The sequence below is a fragment of the Carlito syrichta genome, unplaced genomic scaffold (genome assembly GCF_000164805.1).
Source record: "Carlito syrichta isolate Samal-C Ts95f unplaced genomic scaffold, Tarsius_syrichta-2.0.1 Scaffold169130, whole genome shotgun sequence".
Lineage (NCBI taxonomy): Eukaryota > Metazoa > Chordata > Mammalia > Primates > Tarsiidae > Carlito > Carlito syrichta.
Window position 1 is genome coordinate 12,514 of NW_007113226.1, and position 13,378 is coordinate 25,891.

A 13,378-nucleotide genomic window follows, 5' to 3' on the forward strand; every position below is an offset into this window, starting at 1 on the left:
GAGGCTGCGGTGGCCGGGAGCGGCCGCTGCACTCCAGTCTGGGCAACAGAGCGAGACTCCAACTCAAAAAAAAAAGAAAGGGAAACTCATTTTCCAGAATAAACTCAACCCTTCAAATAGTACATTCATGGGGTCAGACTCTAAGGTGTGATGGGTAGGATGGGGTGACCCTGTCTTCCTCCTGCCTTCTAGTTACCCCCTGGAGGTGACACGTAGGCTTCGTCACTTGTGGTGGTTGCTAGAGAATTTTGTGCATAGACAAGCAAATATATGAGCATGTTTTTTCTTTGGACTAAAAGGAGATGCCTTTAAATTCCAATTGGGAGAACTTATGGGGCAGGGTTATTGTCTCATGATTCTCTTTTTTTTTTTTTTTTTTTTTTTGAGTCCGAGTCTCACCAGGCTGGAGTGCAATGGCATGCTCATGGCCACCGCAGCCTCTACCTGTTGGGCTCAGACTATCTTTCCCCCTCAGCTTTCCAAGCAACTGGAACTATAGATGCACACCACCACACCCAGCTAATTTTTGTGATTTATTATAGGGACGAGGTCTCACCAAGTTGCCCAGGCTGGTCTCGATCCCCTGGGCTCAGGCAATCCTCTCACCTCGGCCTCCCAAAGTGCTGGGGTGACAGGTTGATTCACCACGCCTGGCCTTTATTTTTGCTTCTGGCGTTAGCCCAGGGCCAGGCCTGGAGTAGGTGCTTAGTACATGGTGAATAAACAAGGAAGCAGAGAGCTTATCACTGTCATTCACCACTGAGCTCTTTGGTCTCTGGTTCTCCTTTCTTTGAATGCAGATCCTTTGGTTTGGTATCAGTGAGGGTTTCCAGCTGTGGTGTTCATGAGTTGACACGTGCCCATTGGAAGCCAGCTCTTGGTTGACTTGGCAGGAAGGAGCCCCTTGTGTTTCCTGAGTTGTCCAGTGGCCTTTCTTTCCTGGGGTCGGTTGCCGGTGGAAGCAAGAGAGCAGCTTGCCCCCTGGGGTGTGTGTGGGTTCTAGCACCAAGGGCACAGCTGTCCTGGCATCCCAGGCAGAGCGGGGAGTGTCTCTAGCCCTGCGGGAAGGCCATGGTGTGGGTTCACATGGGGACTGGGGACGGACACAGGCGTGGGCCTGGTTACAGAGGAGTGCTTGGGACCCACATACACCAGGGCACAGCGAGTCCTGGGCAGCATTCTAAATTCTGTGCTTTCCAAAGCTGTGCACCACCCTCTCCAGTAACGGGATATGCTTCTCTCCCACAAGAACCAGCAGCCCCAGCAAGCCCAGTGTTGCTCTCGGCCAGGCGGCACCCCACAGGCGGGTTGTGTGGGACCAGAGGCCGACACTGAGTGCACAGAGCTGCGGGAGTGAGCACGAGGTCCTGCGCTGGAGTGACGGGGTGGCTCCTGCAAGCACATCGTGCCCAGGGCTTTGGCACCAGATCGTGGTGGCTTGCTTCCCCGAGCTCTCGCTGGAGCTGGGAAGAGGCTGGGTAGACAGGGCTTCTTCCCCTGCCAGATGGGGTCCCATCACTGTGCGCTGCCTCCAGTGAGGCGCAGGTGTCAGTTGAGGAGGCTGACTCTGTCGGCAGTGTGGCCCTGGACCCGTGGCGTGTGCTCGCCTTGTTTCCGTGGGATGCCGCTTGTGCTGAAGTTGCGACTGGAGTTTCCTGACTCTCCCTGGCGTTTTGATGTGGAACCGCCGCTGAGAGGGCAGCCAGGGTTCTCTCTAGGGTCCCGGGCTCCTTTCTGTGCCGCAGGGCCACAACTCTGGGTGAGCCGCGTCTGTCTTCTTGCAGGAAACGTGACTCCTGCCCACTACGACGAGCAGCAGAACTTCTTCGCTCAGATCAAAGGCCACAAGCGCTGCATCCTGTTCCCCCCGGATCAGTTTGAGTGCCTCTACCCATACCCTGTCCATCACCCGTGCGACAGGCAGAGCCAGGTGAGCCTTGGGTGCCAAGGAGGGCGTCGAGCTCCAGATTCGGGGAATGCCCGGGCTGGGTCGACTTTCCCTTCCTGTGGTGCTGTGCCAGCTGTGGAGTACAGACTGGACTTGCCACAGCAAACCCAGAGGCTCGTTTCGCGGGGACGCTTATGCATCCTGGCTCCGGGGGCCTGGAAGTTGGCAAGCAGAACTGGTTTTCGGGGAGACCCCGTTGCGATGCCAGTGGGCTTTGGGTATGCTGGTGAGCGGCCTCAGAAGGTCACAGAACAGAAGGTCTGTGTCTCCACTGGAGTCTGTCATGGCTTGCTCTTGTCATGGATGCTGTTTCTTCTCCTGGAGAAGTGGGAATCACACTGAGATCTGTTAGTATATTTGCTGGAGCTGAGTGAGCTGCAGCGCTTGTGGCCTTTGATCTGAGTGAGCTGTCTTGAGGGGAAGCTGCCTGGCTGCTTCATGCAGGAGTCTCCTGCTGGAGTATGCTTGGGGAGGAAGTCTCTGGAGGCCTGGGTGAGGGAGGAGTGCCGACCCCTCGTGTCCTCGGGCTGTGGGGCATCTCCTGGCCTCAGGGCTGAGTGCCGAGGAGCCTGAAAACCTGGACTGTCTCGCACTGTTCTCTGTGAGAGCGCGCAGTGTGCATGGGGTCTTCTGCAGGTCTTTCTGCTAGAGAGTGTTTTTTGGAGACGTCTTTTTTTAACTGCCAAACTAGCACGTGATAGTTATGCTAAAGATCTGGTGATTGACTGGTGTTTTTTTCTTTCTTTTGACCTCTTAGGTGGACTTTGACAATCCTGACTACGAGAGGTTCCCTAATTTCCAAAATGTGGTTGGCTACGAGACAGTAGTTGGCCCTGGGGATGTTCTGTACATCCCAATGTACTGGTGAGGAGGGGGCTCGGGCTGGGGGCTTCTTGGGAGCATTTCTTCTCCTCCATGGAAACCTTGCCTGTGTCCCTCCTGCGTTGTGGCGGGTTGGTCTTCCCAGGAAGCTGGGCATACCTGTTCGTGAGTGTATGGAGGTGGGGGCCACAGCAGCCCTGTCTCGGGGCCAGAATAGCAGTCCCTCGAGCCCAGAGGGGCTCTGGAGCTCCAGGCTGGAGCAGCTGCTCTTCGGTGTTAGACACCGAGCACCACTGTGTGTGTTGGACAGCAAGAGACGATACCCTCGCCGTCTCCCTCAGCTGGACTCTGTCCGGTTTCCGCCCCTCCCTCGGAGAGCGTCTGTGGTGAAAGGTGCTGCTTGTTTTCTTGCAGGTGGCATCACATCGAGTCATTACTGAACGGGGGCATTACCATCACTGTGAACTTCTGGTATAAGGTGAATTGAGTTGTGATCAGTTCTCTTTCCAGATGGAACTGGGGCTGGAGGCAGTGTCAGTGCTTTTGGGTGGCACAGGTGGATGACTGACCCCAGAAGAGATTCCTGGGTCTTTGGGAGTGAAGAGGAATGGGACCAAGCTGGTTTCTCAGAAGGGAGGATGGAACTTGGAGCAGTGGAGCGGCATTGCTCCTCTGCTCAAGGTGTTTCCTGGGCGACTGCTTCCTTTGTAGGGGGCTCCCACCCCTAAGAGAATTGAATATCCTCTCAAAGCTCATCAGAAGGTGGCCATAATGAGAAACATTGAGAAGATGCTTGGCGAGGCCTTGGGGAACCCGCAAGAGGTATGTGACTGTCCAGGGTGGCACTCCCGTGGCCTGGTGGGTGGGTTGCCCACGGAAAGTCAGGACTGGTGTCCTCTCTCTCCGTGGAGGTTAGGGTGTGTTCAGAAAAGCCTGGTTTTCTGATGAGAGCTGGGCTTGACTGGTGCATCCGTTACAATTTGTTCCACACTAGTAGTAACATTCCCCATGGGGCCTGTGTGCCAGCTGGAGACCCCGAGGGGGTTCTCCTGGAGCAGGAAGCGGACGCTACAGCATCTCTGCACACTCTCCCAGCCATGCCAGGGCTGCTTTCCACACAGGTGTGCCAGTGCCCGTTGGGTGGGGGGGAGCTTTTTACGTGTCGTGCTCTTGCCTCCTCCTGTGGACCCCCGGCATACGCAGGTACCGTGGGGTGAGGAGATGGCGCCGGCCCCAGTTGCAGGTGACCCCTTCTTGAGGACGTGGAAGCATCCAGCATCCTTAAGGCACGCTGGAAAAACGTGCACAAGCACTCGGGTGTTGGCATATCATCAGCGCCTCTGACCATCTCTTTGTCCACTTGGTGCTGCTGACAGGAAGATACTGGGTGTCAAGAGGGAAGGGCCCTGGATACTGGGATATTGGCCTTTAGGAAGGGAGTAGATGAAGGGGTGACGAGGTTGAATGAAAACCGTGTCCCTGGCCAGCTGGACATCGAATGTCTCCAGACGCCGTGTCCGACTCCAGGGCTGGGGTGCAGGCTGGTCTGATGGGCTCCTCATGTCTCTTCACAGGTGGGGCCCTTGTTGAACACGATGATCAAGGGCCGATACAACTAGCCTGCCGGGGTCAAGGCCTCCTGCCAGGTGACTGCCGTCCCGTCCACACACTCATGATGAGGACAGGAGGCTCCGAGCACTAGTGTTGCACGCTGCACTTACGGACTGGCCTCCTGCCGTGGCCCTGGAGGCAGGTGTCTGGGGCTAGCAGGGCGGTGGCGCTCCACTCTGGTCTGGAGGGGCTTCTGACCCTGGCCTCTGGCGCCCCAGCGCCCTCCTCTTGCCCCCCAAAGTCCTGCATTCAGTGTGTGGAGTCCCAGCTTCGGTTGTCATCACGTCTGTGTTTAGTGTGTCGGCCTCGGGGTGTGTGCGCGCGCACACGTGTGTGTATCTGTCTGTCGTTCCCTCCTGGCTCTCAGCCCCGTCTCCTGCCACCTCAGTGCCTCGGCCTGAGAGAGGAGGTGCGTCCGCGCCCTGCGTGTGGGCTGCAGGGCCAGAGCCGGCCCCCGTTAGGCCATCTGCCTCCCTCCGGTGCTGGCGTAGTCAGGTCTCCGCTGGGTAGGAGGGCTCCTGGGACTCTAACGGCGAGAACACGAGGGAGCCGTGCCCTGGGGAGCCTGGAGGGCCTTCCTGGAGGGAGAGGGCTGCAGGGGGCTCCAGCTGGACCTACAAGTTCAAGCCATACCCAAAAAGACCCTTGGGATTCAAGAACCAAGGCTTATCACACGCTCCAAGCCACATGCAAATCTGGTTTCTCCTTCGGTACCAGCCCTTTCCCCTGTGCCTGGTGCCAGGGGAGTTCTCACTGGCACTCTCCTAGGTTCTGGGCTGTAAGCCTGTGTGTGTGCTTGTGGGTGTGTGTGTCTACGCTGGCCAGCCTCCCTGCATGCAAGGCTGTCTACTGCTCACCTTGTCCAGTGGGATAGCACGGCGAGCTGTGGGAAGTACTGCCTGACCCAGCCCAAAGCTCCAGAGCTTGGATCTTAGCCGCCAGTGCTGGTCAGGCCTCACTGCAGTCTGTCCAGGGCTGGCTGCCGAGAGCCTCTAGGCCCCGTGATGCTCCCTGCCCAGGCTGCTGCATCTACTTCCGCTGAGCCTGCTGGCTGGTGGATGCAGTGGGGTGGACTCAGACAGCTGACTCTGCCTGTGGTCCACCTCAGGGCAGGGCAGAGTCGAAGCCTTGCCTCTTGCTGCTGGCACCTCTGCCAGACCCTACCGTGGCACGCACAGCACCTATGCAGTCAGGGCAACTGGCCAGGTGTGGAAGGAGATTGTCCTTTGCTGTTCGTAGCTGCTCATGGGAAACTCTCAGGGCTGCGGCTCCAGCTGGGCAGCCGTGTGCACAGACCGTCATCCACACCTGCCCGGTGGGAGTGGCCTGGGCGCTCTGGTGGCCCTGTGTCTGCTCCTCTTCCATCTCCTTCCCCTTCTCCCTGGAAGGGAGGCAGAGTTGGAAGATCGCTGGTTTTTTTTCCTCTTTTTTTTTTTTTTTTTTTTGCCAAAGGTTTACTTCCAGTGTCTGAGCTGTGGCTTTTGCCCCAAAGCTTGGTTTACAGTGCACTGACAGGCTGAGAGGGTGTGCGTGTAAGTGTGTGCACGCCTGTGCTCTCTGGGTGTCTCTGATGCGGTGTGGGCATAGAGGCTGGCACCTTCTCAAGCGGAGCCAGTGACCTCAACCCTTCAGGAAGGAGGAGCCCAACGCGCAGCAGGGCAGGCGGGGGCCTTGGCCAGTTACGCTTGGAGACCGCAGACCGTCCTCTTTCGCTGCCCTCCTGGCTCAGCCTCCAGGGTGTGGGTGGGTATGGCCAGGAGGTGAGCACCCTCTTGCTGGGTGCTGACACAGGTCGGACTGGAGGGGTGGGAGGGAGCGGGGAGCCTTGGCGCTTCACGGGATTGGTCCTGACCCTTGGTGATATGAAAATGACCCCTGATTTTTAGACGCCTCACATGTGCCTAGTGCTTTTATCTTTGGTCCTCACTGCCTTGGGAGGTGAGGAAATGGCTCCGCGCAGTCAAGTGTTGGTGCCTGGTGGAATTCCAGCCTTGTGCTGTGTGGCTCAAGCCCCTGCTTCCTCCTCGCACCAGGCGGCATTGGTTCTCCTTCCTGCCCTCTCTCCCTCCCTGCCTCTGCTTTGTCCTGCGGCCCGGCCTCAGCGCCCACCTGCCTGGCAGTGTCCCTGGGTGGGCTCAGCCCAAGGTGGCGCAGGAGGAGCTGCTCAGGCCAGAGCTCGGCCTCCCACCCAGGACACTGTGGAGAGCCCCCAGGAAGCCCTGGGGAGCCGACTTCTGGTCTGCTTCATCCTTGTGTGTCCTGAGTGGGTCCCACGATGCCTCCCACCACGTGTCTGCATCTGTGCAGTGGAGCTCAGGTTCTGGTGGTTGCTCGGGGTCTTGTCCATGTCCTGCCACTTGCCCGAGGTGGGGGCTGTTGAGGCCCACCTTCGCTCGTGGCAGAGCATCTGTGGCTGCGTGACCATCCCAGCCGGCAGCAAGGGAGGCAGCGGCGCCACGGGAGGCGGGTGTTGGGACCTCTGTGGAGGCCGGCCCCATGGCAGGCTCCCCCACTGGCTCCCGCAGGTGCAGAGAACACTGGCGTGTGAAGTCAGGGCTGCGTCGGAGGCTTGGCGATCTGGGTGTGGAGGAGGGGCTGTTCGGGCATCCACCGAGCAGATGCCTGGGATGCCTGGGGGAGACCAGCTTCCCCTACAAATCAGGGCTCTAAATTACAAGGTTTTTACCAACGCGAACAGTTGGGGGACGTCGTCTGCTCTCATTTGCGTAATGGTTTCTGTCACTGGTGATTAGACACAGGATGAAGGAAAAGAAATTTGACAATTAGGAATGAGCGATCATTAATCTGAATCTGTTAGGAGACAGAGAGGGGAAGGATCCTTATCAGTGGGCCACCCCATGTGGGGAGACACTCCCTCTGCCCCCAGCCTCCAGCGTCGCCACGGTGGGCGGGGCTTGGGCTTCTTAAAGACTGGAAGCCCAGTCCCCAGCCTGAGCTGGGGGCCGGAGGCTCGGCGTGTGCCAGCAAGGTAGCGCATGACGGGCGTCCAGTCCAGGCCCCGGGGCAGAGGAGCGCCGCGGGGTTGTGACGCGTGTGTGCTGTGGTGGGGGGCGCTTCTGGGGTGGCCAGCCCCCGACAGCCCCAGAAACAGCCCGCAGGAGCTTCTGCCTCGGCGGAGAGGAAGCCACGAGCTCCCAGTGCCTGTGCGGCCGTCCCTGTGCGGACGAGGCAGGGACTGCTGAGAAGAGAAGGACCTGTGGGCAGCAAAGCTCTGGCGGCGGTGACTCCCACCTCTGCCGCCGCTCCCGGTGGGGCCGCTGAGCAGTGACGCTGCCAAGTGATGGGGGAATCCTTGGGTGTGGAGACCCCAGCTTGCGTCTTCCATGTCTCCGGCCACCTCACTTTCCGTCCCTCCTTGGTCCCTCCGAGGTGTGGCGTCCTGAGTGGTCATCTGCTGAGCTCTTTGGGGGCATTTGTGGAGACAAAGCCTTGGAAGCCGGCCGCCTCGAGACCTGGGGCCTGTGGACAGTGCGACCTTCGGAGTGGGTCAGCCGAGGGTCCCCGAGGGCAGCAGACGGAGAACCGGTTGAAGGAGGGGCGTGGGCACTGAGAAGGGGCTGGGCTGGTAAGCTGGGTGGAAGGACAGAGTGCTGTCTCTGTCTGAGTGTGTCTGCTCCAGGGCCTGGCAGTCCAGGGATGGACACTTTGTGTTCCCTGGCTTCTCCCAGGTGTTGGCTGCGGTCACCAAGCATTCCAGCGCTCGCTGGGAGGTGAGTGGCGTGTTGAGTGGCCATGGCGGGAGTGACTGTCTTGGACAAGGGCCTTGGCTGCCAGCAGCAGGGACCTGGGGGCTGACTTGTCCCCAGGCTGTCTCCAGGCTTCCAAGCTCCAGTGCCACCCCTGATGGAGAAAGTGAGGAGCCTGGGCCCTGCCCCCGCCCCAAGGCTGTCCCTGTCGCGTTCTGGAGAGGAGCATGTGTGCTTAGACCTCCCGCGGGAGCCTGCCTGGCCTGGTGCTGGAAACCATGGGTGTCGGCGGAGGGGCGTTCGGTTCAGGCTTCTACCTTGGCTGACGCGGTGGAGTTAGCCCTTGGCCGACTTTTGGCCTCTCAGCCTCAGTTTCCTCGACGATAAGGACGTGGTGGAGGGGGGCGTGGAAAATATCTACCTCAGGGCTGTTGGAGTCATCGAAACGATGTTTGTAAAGCTTCAGCACCGGCCTGGCAAGCACTTAATAAACGCTGTGGTGGTGGTGGTGGTGACGTAGTGGTGTGGCTCATTCTGAAGCTGGGTTCGGCGGGCTCCAGCGGACTCCCAGGGCTCGGTCCTTCGAGAAAGGCAGAGGGAGGGCCGGGAGAAACCTGTGTGGCATCGGGCCGGAGAGTCTCTGCTCAGCCTGTCCCAGGAGGAGGGAGGCAGTGCTCTTCGGCCCGGTGGCTGGGCCTGACTGCTGCCCATGCAGCTGGGCTGTAGGAGGGACTCCGTGTGTGCCTCCACGTGCTGAGGCTGCGGCGGCCCTGCTGTGCCCCAGGCACTGTGCCATCCAGGCTGGCCTGGGTGCAGCTTTCGTCCGGGCCCTTCAGTGGCTCCCGGTTATGGGTGTGCCAGGATGGTTCTGGGGCAGTGGGGCCTTCAGACGCCATGCCAAGGCGCGTGAGAGTGGGTGTCACCCGCCGCCCTCTGGGGAGCTCCTGTCCGGGCTGGGGCCACGCCTGTGGCACTTGGCTCAGCAGGAGACCCAGGCCGTGGAGGCACAGGCGGCTGAGGGGCAGCCCGGGGCCACGCTTGCAGGTGCAGGTGCTTCCTGCAGGGCGCCGGGTGGATGCTGGTGTCAGAAGACGAGTAGCCGACGGGGCCGTGAGCACCTCCCTTCCAGGCCAGAAGCAGGCACCCTGGCCCAGCGCTCAAGGCGTTGCTGCCAGTCGCTCCGGGGAGGGGTGGGCGGTGTGGGGCGTCCCAGGGGTTGGAGGCCCCTGTGTCCTGGGGCGCCTGCAGCGGCCGGCCGGCCGTGGCCCTCTGCTGCCCTCAACCGCCCTGGCCTCGGAGCGTCTGCCGGCCTGCTCGGCGAGGTGTTGGGGAAGTGACACGGCCTCCCCCTGCAGTCTCTTGTGGCCGGCCAGGACCCTCGGGCCCCGCCCCCCCACTGTGAGCCAAGCCTCTGCAGTCCCAGCGGGAGTGAGGAAGACGCCCTCTAGCCCGCGCCAAGCCCTCCTCCGGGCTGCGGGCCACGCGGTCACCTTGCAGTCCCCTTCCCTTCCAGATGCCTGGCTCTGGGCCTTGGAAACCTCCCTGGCCCTGGCTGAGTTTGCTGTTTCCTTCAGTTTACTTAAGGCCCATTCCCTGGGCCAGTGAGGTCAGTCCTGTCATTCAGGCAAGCTCTGCCCCTCAGCCTGGGCGTTGCCTGGCGGGTTCCAGGATTTTGCGGCCTCTCGAAGACACGCTGTGCCATGGCTGCCCTGTGGGGGCTGAGGGTTTTGTTCCCCTGGGGCGTCGGCAGGGCCTCAGCAGAGGCGGGCGGCCTGGAAGTCGGCTGCCTGTATGCTGGGATGGCGCCGCTCACACAGCAGGCTTTCGTGGAAGGAGGCATGTGAGGAGGCAGTGGAGCGTCCTCGGCCAGGGCCCAGCTCCGCCTTTCTGGGCCGCCACAGGCCTTGCCGCTTCTACACTGGGCTCTCTGGCCAATGTCCTGTCTGGGCTACGAGTTTCAGCAGAGCGGGATGGGGGTGAGGGCTTCATCTTCCCTGCTCATGTCACCAGTCCCTGCGCCTCTTGGTGACCCCTGTGACCTCTGACTTGCAAGGACCCTGTCACCCTGCCACTGCTGGGAAATGATCTTCCAGAACATCCCATCTGTAAAAGAAAAGTAAAACACTGAAAACAACATCAGCACAGCTGCCCCCTGGGGCAGCAGGATGGTTCCTTGGAGAGGGACGACGGGCCCCAGGGGCCACCGGGTGTGTGCAGGCTGCCGGGTGGACGGGGCCGAGGCGAGGCCACCAGGCTAGCGCAGAGGTGGAAGTGCTGTGGGCGTGAGAATGTGGCCTCCGATCGTTGAGCCGTGAGCTTGTCGCCACACGTGGACAGAGCCTCACCTGCTTCACGACCTGGTGGTCATTGTCCTCACGAGGCTTGGTGTCATGTACCGGAAAGGATGGGGGCCTTGGTGGCAACTCGACCCCAAACTTGCTGACTCTGATTCTGGGTCAGGTGGCCTCTCTGGGCCTCAGCGTCTCAGCCTGGAGGGCTGGGAGGGATTGGCTGAGGCACCCGCATAGCGTGGGCACTCAGGGCACAGTTCACTTGCCAAGACGAAGTGTCTGAGCGGGTTTTTGTTTTGTTTTTTTCCGTCAGGATCTCACAGGAGTGCAGTGGCACACTCACAGCTCACCACAGCCTCAACCTCCTGGGCTCAGGCGATCCTCCTGCCTCAGCCCCTTGAGGAACTGGGTCTGCAGGCGCATGCCACCACGCCCAGCTAGTTTAAGGAAACTTTTTTTGAAGAGATGAAGTTTCACTGTGTTGCCCAGGCCGGTCTAGAATTCCTGGACACAAGCAGTTGGCCCATCTTGGCCTCCTGAAGTGCTGGGATTACAGGCGCGAGTCGCGGCGCCTGGCCGAAATGTGTGGCTTTTTCATAGAGATGAGGTCTCCCTGTGTTGCCCTGTGCAGGCTGGCCTTGAATTCCTGGGCTCCAGCGACGCTCCTGCCTCGCCTCCCAAAGGGCTGGGGCTGCAGACCCTTTGGATCCCGCCCTGGCTGAAGACACGATGCTAGAGGTGAAATGAGGAGAGAGGACTTGGCCGGGGGAGCAAGACGGGAACGAAAGCTGTGCAAGGACTGAAAGTCCACACGGGGCAGGGCTGGGACGAGGAGGGTTTCCTGGGCAAGGTCTTGGGGAGCAGGCGTGGACGTGGGTTCTGGGTGGGGTGGAGAGAACGCCGGGGTTGTGTACGCCCGGGCGAGGCATGGCCGGGGCTCGGCACGGGGCGCGGCGGCCTTGCCGGTTCCGCTGCATCTTCACGTTGGCCAGTGACGGTCCCACCACCGTCTGCCGCCGTGCTGCAGATGCACGTGACTGGAGGGCATGTCATGACCGCGGGGGTGCCGGGCGTGGGTGCGAACCTGCCGCGTTTCCGGCCAGTCAGCAAAGTGGCAGTCCCCGCCAGAACACGGCTGGCACTGCCTGTGTTGACCAGTAAAGGGCTCTGCTGTGCTTGCGTGGGGAAAGGCCATGCCGGGCAGGGAAACCCCGAGTCCCGGGCCCCTTCCCGACGGAGAGCCGGCCCCGCTGGCTTGCCGATGGGTGCTTGGGGCTGTGGGCGGCAGCGAGACAGCCCCAGCCAGCCGGGCGCCGCTTTGCTGCAGTTCCCTGCCTTTGCTCCTTTTCTCCCTCAGGAGCCACTCAGCTTCTACCGCAAAAGGGAGGACTCGGCTGTCCCTGTCTGAGCACAGACAGATGCCATCAGATGTCCCTCCTTTTCGGGGCGAGGTCGGTTGCCCAGGGCGTGTGTGAGTGAGGGCCTGAGAGGCGGTCAGGACACCACAGTGCTGAGATGGTGCAGCAGTCCCTCCGACAGCAGGTCTTGGATAAATGCAGTACTTGGGGAAGTAAAATATGTCAGCCATACAGATGCCACTTAAGTGTTAAAGGAATTTAGGCGGTCAGGCACGGTGGTGCACACCTGTGATCTCAGCACTTTGGGAGGCGAAGGCGAGAGGATTGCCTGAGCCCAAGGGTTCGAGACCAGCCTGGGCAACTTGGCAAGACCTTATCTCTACAATAAATCAATAAAAATTAGCCAGGCGCCTGTAGTTCTGGCAACTTGGAAGGCTGAGGTGGGAGGATTGCCGGAGCCGATCAGGTCGAGGCTACGGTGGCCATGAGCGTGCTGCTGCCCTCCAGCCTGGGCAACAGAGTGAGTCTCCGACTCAAACAAATAAATAAATAAATTTTACCATTTAACTTTTAAAAAAAGAATTTAGTCTAATGTAAATTAGATCAACTCCTTTGTTTTATAAGCAAAATAATAAGACTTGTAAGTTGAATTTAAAAGCTTAGGAAATAGGATATTGGATTTGTAACTTTGAAAAACTGAATCTGTTATTAACACCAAAGTACTGAATACAAACTGTTTATCACGGAAGAGTCGTCCTCGTGGATGTTAGGAGACGCATGGGGTGGGTTCTGAATACAGCACGACACAAGCCCAGGTCTTCACCTCACCACGCTCCTGGCAGCTGGCGCATTCAAAGGGGGCCACTGCTGGTCACATCAGGGCCATGGACACGTTTTTGAAAGTTTTAAAAAATTAACTGACATTAAAGATCAGAAACTTGCATCTAAAAAGCTTTCTGGCTTCTCTGGAAAGTCAAAGCCTGGTGGCAGTGAGGCCACTTCCCAGTGGCGACAGTCCCTGGGGCTGGGGAGCAGCTGCCCTGGGGTGTGGGCTTGGGTTCTGGCTTGCCACCGTCTCTGCCCCTCACTGGTGTACCCCACGCCTGGCGTGTCGCGCGGGTGACTTGTCTGGCTCACATAGACGCTGGCGGGTGTGGCCCCGAGCTCGGGCTCTGGGATTCCAAGAGACGCTGAATCTCAGGGGTCTGGACGAGCTCTGGCCTGCCCTCTGCTCACACGGCTCCCCGGCTGGGCCGGCTCTCCCCCCTGGAGGGACGCGTGTGGAGTCCCGAGGCTTGCACCCTGGGTGTTGCGGCACGTGTCTGTGACCGGCCCTCTGCCTCGGCTCCGACCTTGTGTGACTGCTCCTCTGAACTCAGTGTGGCCACAGCCTGACTCTGCCACATGGGATGCAGCCCAGACGGAGCCCCTGGGTCTGCGGGGGGCCCAGCCTCTCCTTTGGGGACTCCTGTCTGCTCTTTGTGGCCTGGTTGTGAACATTCTACCACCGCCCCCACGGTCACCGCCCACGGCCCCGGGCACTGTAGCTTCTCAGCGGAGGGACAGAAGCCCAGGTTGCTGACGGTTCTGGACCTGGGAGGTGAGTTTGAAAGTGTCTGGATTTTCAAGAAGAGGACAGAG

The 13,378-nt window shown here is 60.0% G+C and overlaps 1 protein-coding gene across 1 annotated transcript in view; it reads left to right on the top strand.

The window, feature by feature from the left end:
* The window catches only part of HIF1AN (hypoxia inducible factor 1 alpha subunit inhibitor), a 10,771-nt gene extending 6,107 nt beyond the window's left edge, over positions 1-4,664 (top strand). The window contains exons 4-8 of the mRNA XM_008051217.2: positions 1,785-1,930; positions 2,706-2,812; positions 3,185-3,248; positions 3,482-3,592; positions 4,345-4,664. Coding sequence (XP_008049408.1) covers positions 1,785-1,930; positions 2,706-2,812; positions 3,185-3,248; positions 3,482-3,592; positions 4,345-4,389 — 473 coding nt within the window. The 3' untranslated portion in view covers positions 4,390-4,664. The remainder of the gene's footprint in view (positions 1-1,784; positions 1,931-2,705; positions 2,813-3,184; positions 3,249-3,481; positions 3,593-4,344) is intronic.
* Positions 4,665-13,378: the final 8,714 nt, after the last annotated feature.